At 38.2% G+C, this 15,976-nt stretch overlaps 1 protein-coding gene across 4 annotated transcripts in view; it reads right to left on the minus strand.

Moving 5' to 3' along the window:
• CNKSR2 (connector enhancer of kinase suppressor of Ras 2) overlaps positions 1-15,976 on the minus strand; it is a 275,956-nt gene that overhangs the window by 28,537 nt on the left and 231,443 nt on the right. For all 4 annotated transcript variants that reach the window (XM_028122619.1, XM_028122618.1, XM_028122617.1 and 1 more), the window contains 2 exons: positions 14,562-14,662; positions 11,647-12,193 (listed from right to left, as the gene is read on the minus strand). In XM_028122619.1, coding sequence (XP_027978420.1) covers positions 11,647-12,193; positions 14,562-14,662 — 648 coding nt within the window. The remainder of the gene's footprint in view (positions 1-11,646; positions 12,194-14,561; positions 14,663-15,976) is intronic.

Below are 15,976 nucleotides of genomic sequence, written 5' to 3' on the forward strand. Positions count from 1 at the left end.
AAGTAGAAACATATGGCTTCAAAAATATTTTAGGCTTTTCCTGCATGGAAAAAAGTCCTCATACTAGGAAATTTAAAAACAAATGCTTCTCAAGGTAAGGGACTACTAAGACCCACTTGGTGGTCTCTTTGGACCAGCAGAAAAATTTTAGGAATTGAACAAACTTTTTGGAAATTATTTTAGGGCCACTCTCAGAATCCCTCAAGACTTACTGCTTAAAGAGAGTTCTCTTATCCAAACAAACCAAACCCAGCACGGGTTCTACAGAGAATGAAATGATAAATCTGACATAGATACATGGAAACATTTTAGAATAGAGTATGATTGGAAGGAGTTTCATTTTTTAATTTCAGCTGAAGGACCAACATGGATTCAATACAAATGAAGCATTTTAAACTGGCTTTTCCTTTCTGGACAGTATCTCTAGTTTGGGAGACAAGAGGAAAGCCAAGGGCAGTGAGCATGTCCTTCATCTGATTAAATTTAGCATGATATCCTTATGAATAAAGTACTGTAATATTTCTAATACACTTGGTGTGGGGATACTAAAAAGAAATAGGGCATACAGATGAAGGTCACCAGGACAGTGAGTTATCTAGAACTCATGTCATAACGTTAAGGTGGTTATATATATTCAGTTCAGAGATGAGACAACACAAAATATGTTGGATAACAAAATTCCACTGTATAGTTTTGGACATGTACAATATACAGGGCACTGTGGTGAGAGCAAAAGCAAGGCCATTCTGCTGAAGAGATCTATGAAACTTTAGCGATGGAAAAAGCCATCAGGTTCAAGTGTCCCAACTAGCTTGGGAAGCCCTGACTGGTAGCTGGTTACTCAGCTCACTCTTAAACACTGAGTACTGGGGAGGCCACTAAACTGACAAGACCAGTTATTCCATTCATGGGCAAGTGCAACCACTGGAACATTTCCCCCTCATTTCAATCAAAAAGCCCCTATATACCTTCCACCTATCAAAGACTATCCTTAGCCCTCTTCCACATGTCAGCCATTTACATACTTGCTCTGTGGTTTTCTAAGTTGCAATGTCAAGATCCATGAGTGGAAAATTTATAGAAAGTCAGCTTGCGTATCAATACAAGGGAGAATTTTTAATTAGAGCTGTCCAACATGAGTTGCTCTGCCTGGGGGCAGTAAGCTCTGAGTGCCTGAAATATTGAAGCAGAGTCTCAATAACAATTTTTCAAGTGTATAAAGAGTATTTCTGTATTAAGTGGGAAAACAAATATTTCAAAGTCTAAGTTTTATGTCTAGATGGCTAATTATTCTGCATATTTACATACAGCATGGCACACATCATACGTCTTCTCCAGTAAAAAAAAAAACAATTTATCTATTAAATGAATTCTTTACCTTAATATAAAGCATTTAAAATGGGTTCTATAGTATTAACCGGAGAGACACTATTCGCTGTAGCACATACACAAAAACGCCCACAAAGGTGTTAGACATTTAAAGAAGCATTCAAAGTTAAGCTGAACTTTTCACTTCATTATTCAGCAAAGATGTTCAGCATTTATACAGAATTATTTTTGGAATGGTAAACATCTTTCCTACCTCCAGTGCCAGGGCAAAACTCCTTCTAATTAGGTTAATAAAAGAGTCTTAGAACCCAGGATGCTAAATCAAGAGATGGCTGCCCAGCAAGTACACACGGTGTAAATGGACAATAGAATACAAAGTGAGGGGTGGGGCTTACTGTCAGAGTTGGCAGCAGGGTTGTATTAAAGCCACAGTGATTCCAGGCTGCCCTCCTCCCTGTTCTTTTTAGAAAAGGCATGAAAAAAACCCCTGTGTGTTGGCATTGTTAAAGAACAAAGAGAAAACAGCAGAGATGCTCAAGGTAAAAGGTATAAAGTTTAAGTTCAGTGATACCAAGTTGTGGGCTATTTTCCCTCACCAAGAATCCCTAAAGTAAATGACTGTTTTAAGATTTCCATTTTCTAACTTACAGAATAGACTCTAAATCAGGCCAAAAACAACCACAACAATAATTTAAGGAAAAAATTATAGCTAAAGAAGCCAATAAAGTCGTGGATGAGAAAATATGGAGGTCTTAAATGAATAGATCTTAGGCATGAAGTCAAAATATTCTATGAATGATTTACCAAAAAAGAAATAGCACAATAAAAATATCACATTCAAAATCGTGGAAGATTAGGGATTATAAATGTGGAAGAAAGTGAAAAATTGTTTAAAATGCTAAGGTCCAAGTTTCCCTAAAATAGACAATCAAAATACAGTATAATTTTCTGTATCTCAGCTAACATTAGGAGGTTTTTCTGATAATTAAACTCCATGTTAGTTGTACTGTAAAATTAGGAAGCATCTTCTCAATCACGAAAGGAACACTAATCTGTGATCAGTATATTATTATGCCAGTATAGTATTAGGGCCACTCTAATATTATACTGACCATAGATCAATATTCCTTTGATGACTGAGAAGATGCTTCCTAGTTGTATAGTACAAATCAATGAAGATTGTTAGACATCTGATTTATGTTCATCAGTATAGCTGAGGAACCAGAATGCATTTTCCCCAACCATAATGTTTAAGGAATGAGTCAAAGCAGAAATAGCTCTAAAAGGGATCTCATCTGATTCTAACCAGTTTTATCAACTTTGCATAAGTTATAAGTACCTTAAAATGAACACAGAATATGTGCCATCTCTTAAAGAATCATTTTTATAATATTATTAATTGGTTAGTTGGGAAAATGACTGGCACAAGATAATAAAGACGCTGCATACTTTGTTCTGTTTCATGTTATCAGAAAGACCTTTCTTATTTCTCGAAGATAATTCATAAATTTTTGTTGTAAGTAGACTTATGAAGAGCTATGGAAGATATACTCTTAAGATAGTATCTGGTATGTAGTAAATAAACAATAAATGTCAAATAAATGAATATGAATAAATGAATACTTGCTTAGAACTAATTAGACTGCATATTGATACAGCAAACCAAAAGAACAAGATGGAGGCTTAGTTTACATTTTAGTGAGCTAAATCTAGATAATGAAATGTAGGGGACCCATGACTAAGAAAGTTAAAGAATTTGTAGCTCTGTACTGAATCCATGAGTTTAATAACTATCATTCTTATTTTCAAGTATTCTACAATTTTTTTGAAATAATTCAAAGTTGATTTCATTGGCATACTTTGTGCTTGTAATAGAAACACATGCATATGAAATTGTCATATTACATTCCTGAGTTAAGAACCTTCTAGAAGTTATCAAGCATGAGATTTAAATATTAAAATACTTTTTTATGACCAACTGTCACTTTTGCATTTAAAATATATAGTAATAGGCCCTTTTCCCCTTATCGAATGACAAGAGTACTTTTCCATTAAAGGAAAAGTTTCAGAGTATAATAGATGGAGCTATTAAAGACCAACTATTAGCACTAAGATGGGCCTATGGCCTAGCATAAGAAAGGCCAGAAGAACGGAGCTAGTGAGAACACTGGAAAAAATAGGAAGATGGCTTAGTAGAAGGGTTAGTGTTTTATAACTTAAAACCAAAAGCTCTAGGTAAACTCTGACCATCAGGCGCAGTGGTTCTGAAGCCCATCTCTGAGTTCTAAATTCTAGTTTTTGGAGGCTAGACTTGCTGTGCTTTCTAGCTAGCTGTCTCTGGCTTAGCTGTTTTCAGTGCAGAGCTTTGGGATCAGATGACATTACTGGAAGACCTTCATCAAGAAGGCTGGGCAAAAGTCTTATGGCACCAAGGCATTAGGCAGGTAGGCAACGAGCTTCTGATATATGAGGATGGGGGTGTGTATCAGAGGGTGTTAAGTGTGCACGTACAACCATTGTCATTTCTTTCTTCTCACATTTCTCCTCCCATTGTTTTTGAAAAGGTCAATAGGTAACTGCTGCATTTTCTAGGGTGACATGCTGGGAATGGGGCCAGGTTTTGAGGCAGTATGGGAGTTATCTCATAAGATTGTTGCTTCTATTATAAACTATGGTCATTATCAAAAGAATTTCTGAGGAAAAACTACCTGAAAACCAACGAAACTATACCTCACCTCCCTACTCATGTGGAGTGACAGGAAACAGATACATGAGGAAAACAAATTCATACAAGAATTAATTTTTAAAACCTTAACTTTGAACAGAAGTTACCCCTGGAGAGGGAGGAGAGAGGGTTGCTTTTTATTTTCATCATTGTTTTATTTGCTTAGCAATAAACAAGTTACTACTTTTCAATTAAAACAATAAAAGAAAAACATGGGGAAATTGAGACACTTCCAAGCTATGTTGTTTGGTGCAATCCTGTTATGTCTTAATCTACCATCTTCCAGTAGTTGGTAACCAGAGGAGGTAGATGTCATATGCAGAGGGAAGAAAGGGAAGCACTTGGGATCTTCAGCTTCCTCTGGCAAGGGTGACCAAGGTAAATGGAGACTGAACTTAGGATAGGTTCTCATAAAATAAGCTAGAAATTACTCCACTTGAGAAACTGAACAATATGCTATTACTGACCTGAAGAAAAGTGGTGTGCTTTCCTGATGTGTGAAAATAATAGCACGCGAAACTGTGGCTGAACCTAATCAACTTGCTTGGTCAAACAAACTGGAAATCCTAACTTGTCTTACCTACACTGGTGAGGGGTTGTCATTCTCTTATGTGAACTTCAGTTCTTAGCTGCCCACATCTTCTGCTGGTGTGACTCTGTAGCATCGAGAATTCGTTCTTTCGCCATTTAAATCTGGCTTCCTGGCTTAGTAACATTCCTGAGATTATTTTCCTGGCAGATGCAGGGCTATTGGTTATTCACTCAAGCACAAGTTGCAATATCAACACATTTTACAAAGGAAACAGGATGAAGCTAGGTGGCTTCATCCACCCAGGGGGCCAGCCTTCCTTCTGCAGACAGCAGATTTTGGGAAGAAAACAACTGCCTAGGGGTGCTGGTAGATCTGGTTTCCAACCATGAACTGGTTCTTTCACATGTCCTATTCTTGTGGCCTTCATCTTTGAAATGGGATTAAATCAGGAAAGTACGGTTTCAATAGTAGAGAAGATGACTCTTCTCTAAGAGTTAAGTGAGCCATAACACAAGGAGCAGTAATTCTAGTTATTTGCAACCCAGCTTAGTGGTGTCCAGCATGAAGAGGGTACGCAGAACATGCAGTACTGTCCCTCTCTTTACAAAATACCCAACATAAAGAATTCTGCGATGGTTTTATTCCTGTTTTATGTCACACGATGGATAAAACATTAACTTCAGCTTTAACTATTATATAATAAAATGGAAAAGAATTGGTGACAAAAGGGGTAGCTATTATTCATTCATTCATTCATTCATCCAGTGGTGTCTGCCCTACCCTGGGCCATATATCATTTTAGGCACCAGGTGTACAAAACAGGAATAAAATCCCTGCTCTTCAGAAACTTATATTCTGGTGGGTGGAGATGGAAAATAAATCAGTGAACATATTTGATATTATACTCAGAGTGATAAAGCGGTGAACATTATAAAACAGGGGGTAATATATCAGAGAATGAATGGTGGTGGTTATGGTGGTGAGGGGTCCTCTGGGTCAGACTGGGTTGTCAGGGTAGGACTCTCTGAGGGGAAAATATGTGAACTGAGACCCGCATGGTATCTATAAACACATATTTCAGTAAATAGATATAACGTTATTGTTATTTGGAATAAAAGGTTTCTTTTGAGTTCCCAAATGTCCAGAGTCAAAAAGGAAAAGAATAGTGAGTGATAAGAATGTAAAGTGAGGGATATTTCTATTTTAGCTCCTAGGATATGGCTAATGTATTATATTGAAATGTACAAAATTGCTGATATTTCATCATTTGACCTACAAAAAGAGCAATTCATATGGTTCGACTCAGTAGCTGGAACTGAACGAAGTTAGGGCACGTAGTCAGGTAAATGTTATTTATTGAGGTTTACCAGTATTAATTCACTATTTAAGTATTATAATTGCCCTCATTGCCCAAATCCAAATATGCATAAAATCTACATAAATTACACAATTATAAAAAAATTATTGGGAGACTTACGGTGTGTCAGATATGGAAACTAAGTGTTTCTGGTGTTGCCTCATTTGATCCCTATATAACCTCAGGTACAGCTACCACATGATGTAACAATGAAGACACTGAGGTCCAGAGGTGTTAAATAACTTGATCCATCATACCACTTGCAAGTGGTAGAGTGACAAAGCAAGGATTTAAACTGAGAAATATCTTTAGAGACTGTATTCTAAGTTCCAATCACTTAGTGTTTATAGGAAAATACACTTACTCATTTCAAAAGTCAACAATAATTATACCTAACTTGCTGTATTTTCAGGTTTACATAATATTTATCCCCTTTTAGATATGGAACATTTCGTTAGTGTCAAGACTTAAATGATGTGATGTGATCTGGGGTATATGTTTGTATATACATATATGTATGTATATATATATACATTAAAAGAGTGCCACACTACTTGAACAAATATATTTGCAGATATAGCATATATAACAGTGGAGAGACTTGTGTGGATAGTAAGGACAAACGGTTTGGTATATTTTTTTCTTTATGATCTTAAAAACAAATCAATTTAGTCTCAACTACTCATAGTTATTCCATTTCCCTTGCTATTTGGGCATATGATGCAATCCTGGCCAACGCAATGGGGAGCTAAGTCTGCTGGAAGAATCTAGGAAAAGTTTTCCTTGATCTTACAAACAGGACTAAAGATAGGATGCCCTGGATGCTGGTCTTTGGCTCTCAGGATGCTGTCTTATAGGAAGTGATGCTTAGAGCTGTTGGCATTACAGAAAAGTTAACTGAGAGGCCTGATGCTGCAGAGCCTCAAAATGCACTCCAGAACAACCCACTTCTGAACTTCTCAATAATATAAATCCAAATTATAACCAGTATCAGCATTTTAGCTAGACTCTATTTTTTATCTAATCTTCAAAATCAGAAAATATGGTATTAAGAGAACAATTGTTTACTACTTTCTAGATTTTTCTGTGTTCTTTATATATACTTGTTACATAACCAGCCAAGAATGATGCCCTTAAACTTCACAAAAGTGCCATATATAAGGTTCTCTGCTATTTTTTCTCTGACTTTAAGGCACGTCTTTTTATTCACATTTCTCATACAGCTTTTCCATCTGCTTCCTTTAGACTTGAACTATAACTGAAGATATTATTGATGATTATGCCCTTCCAAATTTTTTGTGTTTGTGCGTAATTGATCTCAACAATCAATAAAGCAGTAAAACATGCTGCAACACTTATTTTCAACTTGCTCCTTTTTTCCTTTTATACAATTTCATATTCGGGGAATATCTTTCCCTTGCCCACATACTTTGTACCTGGATGTTCTTAAAAATAAAATTCATGGCTTTTAGAGACTCTTCAGGATATTACTTTAGGACCCTTAAAATGATTGAAGAGGATTAATCTATCTTCTTCTGCACTATATTGGTAGTCATTATCTAGCCTCTCTGCCTAGATAATTTAAGATATTAGGCCATTGAGCTGCATATTTTACACAGCTCTTAACTTACCAGTGTTGTGCAAAGGAGGTTCAGATTAAAAAAAAATTACCTTAAAATACATTTCTCAGAAAATCTCATGTTGAAAGCATCAGTAAATATCTTGGCCGGATAAGCTGATGGGCATTGTAGCTACAAGATGACAGATTTTATCCACCCTCCCTCCTCTGGAAAAAAACAAAAACAAAAACAAAACACCCCGGGTTTTGCTTTAGATTTCTAAGACCAAGCTAATAAATATGTAAATTAAGTGAGAATACTTGTAGTTCATCTCTAAGACACCGAAAAAGAGCACATTATAACTTCATTGAGTACATGGAGGCACCAAGAATGTATGGCTAGTAAAGAGTATTCTTATAACTGCCAAGAGGGAAATCAGCAGAATTAAAAGGATAAAGCTTTTGAAAACCTCATCTAAACTGTCTAGTATGGCAAAGAAAAGAGAGCTATTCCAAGTAGATTTCAACCTGCATTAACCAAAACAGTATTTTAATGTTACAGCAGATGATTTCCGAATGAAGTTTATTTTTATATTTTGTCCACACCTTTATGATTTATATTCCTTGGAAGTTGCATAGGCTGACATAATTTATAATTTAATTTAACTGAGGTATTATAAGGCCCACATCTCAGTAAGCTTCAAAACTGCTAATTGGGATAATAGGAAATTACTTGTCTTCTCCCAAATGCCAGTGAAGTAGGTCAGGATAATTAATATGCAAGCTGACTTTTCAGTCAAAGGAAAACAAGATAGGTCTCATCTGTGTACTTTTAATACCATCCATCTTACACCAAAATGAGTTCAGTCTGTGAAAAATCATAGCATGATTCAGTTAAATAACTGAATTTCAAAATAAGAGAAAACGTAGTCCAACCATGAGAACACAGATTGAAGACAGTTCTAAAGGAGGCTAAACTTACACCTCATAAGCAGTGAAATTAAAAAAAAAAAAAAAAAAACAACATCTAAGTCACCGATTTAGGTACATCTTGCTTTTTATATTGCTTTGCAAACTTGTAAGCACTATATAATATATATATATTATATAAAGTTAAGGTAAATATAAATGATAAGAGAGGAGTTTGGTTGATGACATAATTCTTCATCCGTAAAGCAGAAGGTAGGCTATATTTTCACATTTTCTTCCATTACTCCTGCCCACTTGCCTGATGCTTCCTCTTTTTCATTTCTTGGTAAACTATGAAAAAATATTTGGAGCTAAAGACACGAGACTTACTTCCCCTGCAGGTCTGTACTGGATTAGTGCAAATTCACTTTAGTAGGTCAAACCAAATGCTGGCCTTGAGCCGGACAGTTAGTAACACACCACTGCTGGGCTTCGTCTGTAACAAGCACAGGTGCCCGCCAAGCTGTGGGCAGCAGGGTGAGTGCTCCGTGTCAGAGGGCCTGCCACCAGCCTGGGACTGATGGCGTGGCCACGGTTTCTTTGGTGCCTCTAATTTTGGCTCTGTTGATATAACACCCAGCAGCTCAATTTGAGTAAGAAGCCTGGAATACGGGCTCCTAACGGCCAGCCCGGGGCCGTCACGAATACAACACCCTTTAACTAGACCTTAAGAATTCTTTTGAAAACACTGATTCTATAGCTGATTTTCTCAAATGACGTGTTCATCAAATGACACACTCCTAAGTGTTAAAAACAGTAATGCAGAAAGAAAGTCCGTCATTAGGAAAGTAAACATACATTTCGTTAAGTAAAAAGCATCTTCTACTTGGCAACCATGAAATGCACGGCTCTGCTGAGAATGGTCTGAAGAACACTGACACATCAAGTGGCAAGATTTGGGGGAAAATGCCCAGAAAGAAACAGGGCCCTGAAAGACAGTGCATGGCCTCCTCTCGTGAAGCAGATCCAACTGAAATAGCATCAACTGCCCCCACGATATTGAATCATAAAGACCAAATGTGCAACACTAGATTTATAGACACACTTCCTAGGGTTGTTCGGCCCTATTCCAATTGTTCCACACAAAAAAAGAGCCCCCGCAAGAGATGGACAATACCGAAGAACTGCCCACTTGACTCATTTGGGAACCTGAAGGAAAAACCCACCAACTTAGGAGTGCATCTATATAGTAAAAATATATCCAATCAACAAAACAGCAAAAAAGAGACACTAGAAGAACAAACTCGAAAGCCATCTAACTACAGATGCTCTGTGGGCTGGGTTTTCCTTTCAGGCCCGAGGACGTGCCTTCTCCTCTCCGGTACTCCCTCACTCATGGCCAGGAGGACCTGGGAAGTAACTGGCTTAGGCGAGAAAGACAGCATCAATGACTTCTACCTGCGACCACGAGGAGATGTTTTCTGAACAGAATTCTCTAGTCCAGAGGGCTGTGCAGATGTCAACACCATTTATTTTAGCATGGCAGAGATAAAGTACTTTCCCCGCTATGTTGGTACAATACTGAACAAACCTCATACAGTTAGTTACAGCAGTTGTGCAGCACCTGGATGACCATCGAAGTTTCTAACTCAGCTTTAAATTTTAGAAAGCAATGGAATAATTTTGGTAAACATCGTAACCGTAAAAATGTATTATCATGCTTGCCAGAAGTCCTACAGAGGCCTAACATGGCTCCTAGATATTTCTTCCACCAGACTCCTCCATAATCTCTGATAAATGTGAATGCTGGCAGGCCTTGGCAGGTAACAGATGGCAATTACATTCTCCTGTACCGATAGTATACCTTTTGTAATGCTCCTCATGGAGATTATGGCTAAAATACACTTCACATGGAAACTGCTTTAACATATGAATTTTATTACAAACGACTCATATTTTGATGGTAGAAGATATAATTTAATTCCCATTAAATAATGCAATGAAGATCCATACCACAAAAGGAAGTCTACTGTATTTTCTTATTAATCATCTCCAAAGTGACCCTCATTTTAAATAAGCCAAGCTTAACATGGCGATGAGGCTCCTGACCTGCTGGTTCTCTGTGAGCTTTGAGTTGTTTTTCCAGTCGTGATGAAGAACTTACAGTAATATATCCCACAGTCAAAGTTTTGTATACTCACAAAATGGGCTGATGGATATAGTCTGCTTGTATCCTTTAAAAAGAGAAATCTAATGCTCTAGTGGGACCAACCCAGCAACTGTGGTTTCATCAACATTGGCTTGGGACATCTATACTAACTGGCCCATACTTCGTTTTGAATAAAAACATGCAAACAGTTTTATACTACTACTTTAACACTATTTTTTGGGTGGTAATTTTACATTCAGGACTTACAGCCAAACCTAGATTTTCTTTCTAAGTAAAAAACTGAGTTCTAGCCTTTCCCTTAAAATAGGCTGGGTTTCTGGACTGGTGTAGCACATTAATTATAAACAGATGCTTGGTAAGGCATGTTGGATAAAGAACTCGATAATTAGTAAACATATTCTTAATGCCAACAAGTCAGAGGATTACTTAATTGACTTTGTCTCTCTTAAGAGTTGATTCGCATAAATTGAGTTTTGCAATCTGCATACAAACCAAGAAAGTAAATAAATGCTTTTGGCAAACTGGTTATTTCAGCTATTTGGAGTTGATAGGAGTGCTATTTGGAATTTCTTCTTGGAAAAACTCTTCTGAATTTTTCCTTTAAATCCTTTAATGGTGGAAAGGGAAGTTGTATATGTGTGTGTGTGTTCACTTACATATTCAACCAAGGTTCTGCTAACACCCTGCTTCAACCATTTAGTTTCTTAGCCCAAACTCAGGGGGCAATGACTGTGGACCAAAGGGATGATGCATGCAAGGGAGAAGAAAGTGGATAACAGGAGGAAGGAAAAGAAATGACTATCATTAACCTTAAAAGGCAAATGAGTAACTGGGGAAAACCATTTGCTCTAGCTTTGGGTGTCCTGGGACATAGGCTTCGTTATCCATCTCTTGTCCCCTACGTCACTCAAGTTCTGAAAGTAAAACACCAAGGGATACCTAACTTCCTGGGCAGCAAGACCATTATTTTAAGAAAAAAGGGAAACAAGATTCTATTTTCTTCAAATAAGAAGTTTGGAAAGGTTAGGACTCTGCGTACACAGGCTAAGATCTCCAGCATACTTACTTTTGTCTCCTATGTTTTCCCCTGCCGCCTCCCCTTCCTCCTCCTCCTCCTCCTCCTCTTCCTCCACCTCTGTGGGCTGCACGTCATCCTGCGGGTCACAGGCACTAACCGGTGCGTTCAGACAGCAGTGGTTGAACCCGCTATCTCGAGGCAGAGTAAAACTTCGAGGCTTGCCCCCATTTCCATTTAACACTTGCATCCTCTCGCTCTCGGCCAAGGGGTACGGCCCATAGTGATCCTGTAGGTGGCACTTCTGAGTTGGAAGAGTGGACTGTCGCCTGTGCTCTGGGGAGATGGCCGCGGAGTCAGAGAAGACAGAATCCTCCAGGGGCAGAGTCTGAAGATAGTGTAATCCTGAGCTTGTCAGGGGCGTCTCGATTAAATCCTGCCAGGAGCGGCGCTGACTGGCTGTCTTGCGAATGGGGGACACCGCACTGCTCCCGGTCACTTCCTGTCGAAACTCCTCATGGGAGGACTGTGACTGGGAGGTCTCAGTGGACGAGAGCCGGCTGTGTTTTGCTTCCACGTAAGGACTGGCACAACTCATCTGTGGAAAGGAGCTTCTGATCAGTCTCCACAGAAATAACGGACCACCTCTGTCAGCAAGGCACACATTAGATTTCCACCAGCTAACATTTACCAGTCAAGTTAATGACTGGTCAAGTTTACAGACATCTCAAAGTTAGGCCCCGGCTGATCTTTTAAGGGACTGAGATGGGGAGTGTTTAAATGCAGCACTACCAGACTCTCATGAAAAATCTGACATATTAACATGCAAAATTTTACAATGAAGCATAAGAAAATCCGAGTGCTTATGTAAGAAACAGTCAGCAACAACTACAAAAAAAATCTGGAGTTTTAAAAATCCCTATGCATTTGAAACCGTGAACAATTGTTGCCAAATTCATATTTCCAGATTTTATGGCGTTTGGGGACGAGGGAAAGGAGAGAGGCTTCTGGATGTGAAAACAAGATGCCTATAATCAGACAGAACCCCTCCTCTTCCTCACAGCTGAATGTTTGCTCCTATGGGCCCCAAGGAAAAGCTTTCTTAGGATCTGGTCAATTTGTGGCACTTTGTAGAGAGTTAAAAATATAGGCAGGATGAGATTACACCCTGATGGGGATTGGCATTTGCCTTGAGCATGGGCACCCCAGGGTACATAAACACAAAAGAAAAATGGGATACTTTTATTCCCGGAATTTCAAGTTTGGGAATATATAGCATAGTACAAAGCAGAACCAAGAAAAAGGCCTGGCATCAAGTGAATGCTGTAAAGGACTTGCAGGCACCCCCGCTGGGGACAAGGCTTACTCCAGCTCCGGGGGCTAACAGATCAGCCCGGGCCCCTTTCTGGCAGGAGGAGCCAGATTTATCAAATGTGATCCTGGCAAATGGGGCGGCAGCTGTGGTGAGGACAAGCCCAGCTGAGGCGAAAGCACATACAGCCCTTCTGGCTAAAGGAGGAGAAGTTAAGTGGCATCTTCTGGGGGCAGTTTATCTTCCCACATGTTAATAACATATAAATAGTTTCCCTCTTGAAATCCCCACGCTGCTGTGATTAAGGAGCTGTCCCCTGAAGCTGCAGCTTCCCTTTTTTCCTCTTTTAGAAATATTTTAAAGGAATTATTCAGGCCCTGATGTTTTAGGGAGAGGGAAAATATGATATAAACTATATCTTGTCACTGACTTCATGATTTCATTTCTATCGCTCATCCTTGCATTCTGTTGCACTCAGTAAACTGAAGCATTTATTAAAGAAGTATGCATATATAGAGGAACAATTCTTAGGTAATAGACACTGTCATCAAGCGTGGTTATTAAAAATGTGGCTTCCCTTTTAGTTATTGGCCAAAAGTGCCCATGTGTTTATTTCAGAAATATTTATTAAGCACTTAATAAATAAGTGCCAGTGCTGTGCTAGGCCATGGGGATGTGTAGATCCATCCAACAGGGCCCCTGTTTGCAAAAGGTCCATAGTCTAGTCCACTGAGCTGTTTGTAGTCCCAGATATGATGATTTAATGTCTGCGTCTGCATTTCTTAAATGTTCCAGAGGTGATTCTTATGCACAACCAAGGTTGAGAAGTGTCCTCAAATTATATCAACATCTTGTGTAGTGCCTTTCTTATTTAAAATCTTATAGAGTAATATGGAGGTGCAATTAGGTTGGCTGCTCTTGTCACCTAAATTCAGCTTCCATTTCCTATGTGGACGACTCAGTCCCAGGACAGGCAGAATTGACTCTTAAGATGCCGTAAGCAGTAGTATGTAGTTGAAACCGGGACACTACTGAGATGCTCTTAATAATTCTGATGGGAAATGGGCATAAATTGGGATAGTCCCAAGAAAACCAGGACAGTTGTTTTATCCCATTAAAAGATTAAAGTACAGTGTATACACAGAATAATTTACATACATTTAAGAAGTCTGGAGTACCGTATAAACACATACATTAAACCAGACCCCATGACTGTCTAAAAAGCTGTATGTCAAAACATGTGTTCAATACAGATATAATATTAATTTTTATGAGTTGTTTCTGAAGGACACAGGAATGAACTTCATTAGTGTAGAAATACATAAGGTCCATTTATATATCTTTTTCTAAGAAAACTTGTTTTTCTTGCTGATATTTCCATGAAGTCTACTCTGACACAAACAGGATTTTTTAAAAATAAACCTGGGCAGATATTTATTACGCCTGGAATCTGTGGTGACTGTTTCTCTTGATTAAACAGTCTTTGCATACTTAAAATTTTTCCCCCCTTATTGCTTTTAGACTCCCTATTTTCCTTCCTCTTAGGAATCCTGAGGTCTGACATGCAATTCACTACATAGTTGTTTTTAATGAACGAAGGGATATCATCGAAGAATCTGATGCCAAATTACATACATGCTTGTTGGCAACTTACAGAGGGAGGCCGTGGGTATGTATCGTAGGGCGGTGGAGGGCTGTCCTGTTTGGGTGTTGATGGAGTATCTGCTTCTTCCTTGTCACTCTCACTCCAGTAATCTGTAAATTCACACACATCGATACAATAACATTCTATTAAATGTTTCTAGCCATATTTTCAGGAACATACACTACCAGCTAACACAAGGAAATTTAAATTCCACTCCTACACCCTGCTCCCCAGCACCTCCTACTCCTACTTATTTTTGGCTGAGTTTTGAGGAAGAAGAAAGAGTACAATCACCTAATTCCAACCTTTAAAGCAAGCGATTATACATAGCTACAATTTTAAGGAGTTAAGAAAAAGACACTGCATAAGCCAAATCGGGTTTAGGGTGCTTTAGATTCCAGGCCAAATTATCCCGAACCTTCAATTAATGAATGATATCACATGATGCCTCTGAAAGGTGTATCATTTTACTCTAAAGATGAACACTCAAAGAAAAACACTATACACACACACACACACACACACACACACACACATACACACACACAAACACTGCTGTAGATCTCTACAGATATGAACAGCTCTAAAAATAACGTTCTCAATTCTTTTTTCTGGCTTCAATTCACTGGTTATCTAACAATCGCTGTTTCCAGAGTCATGCTGACATGAATCTCTATAACACCATACTCCCACCTCTACTTGGAAACACATGGCAAATCCTGATTCTTGCCAAATGCAAAAGGGCAAATTTGCTGATGTGGGCCGCAAGTTCCAAACTTCCAGAACTACTTAAAAGGGTAGAAAATGTAAGCCGCTAGATTTGGCAGACCTCAGGCAAGAGGGAAGGGAAAAAACTGAGAGATAAATCAGTTAAGTGAAATACAGCACAAAGGCCAATAATCAGAACCTGTCCCACTAATATCTTAACCACTCTTAACTCTGGGTTAATTCTTTACAAGATTTACAAAGAAAAACCTACAAGTATTACCCATATGAATCTCAGATGGTAAAGGAAGAGAAGAAGTATTGAGACATATGTTCCTTATTCTTATGAAAATCCAAATCACAAAAGAACCATCATAAGGCCTAAATGATATTGAGATTTAGTTGAAAAATCATGGCACATATTTTTACAGGAACCCCTCTCCACCCAGGAATTCCTATACTGTAATATTTATATAAATTTTCCTTGTGATACTTATTAATAAATATAGCTAATATTAAGTACTTACTATATATGCTGAATAGAAAGTAGTAGAGCTGGGATTTGAACTAAGAAATCACCTTACCCTAAACCTTGAAGGGACTCTTTTGTATGACATAGTGGGAGAATTTAATTTGACATATATTCACGATGCTTAAAAAATTTTTTTAAATATTTTTATCTATTTGTCAGAGAGAGAGAGAGAGAGCGCACAAGCAGG

The sequence above is a fragment of the Eumetopias jubatus genome, unplaced genomic scaffold, assembly GCF_037043125.1.
Source record: "Eumetopias jubatus isolate StellerSeaLion01/CBP00866 unplaced genomic scaffold, mEumJub1_p1.0 scaffold_11, whole genome shotgun sequence".
In the NCBI taxonomy this organism is placed as follows: domain Eukaryota; kingdom Metazoa; phylum Chordata; class Mammalia; order Carnivora; family Otariidae; genus Eumetopias; species Eumetopias jubatus.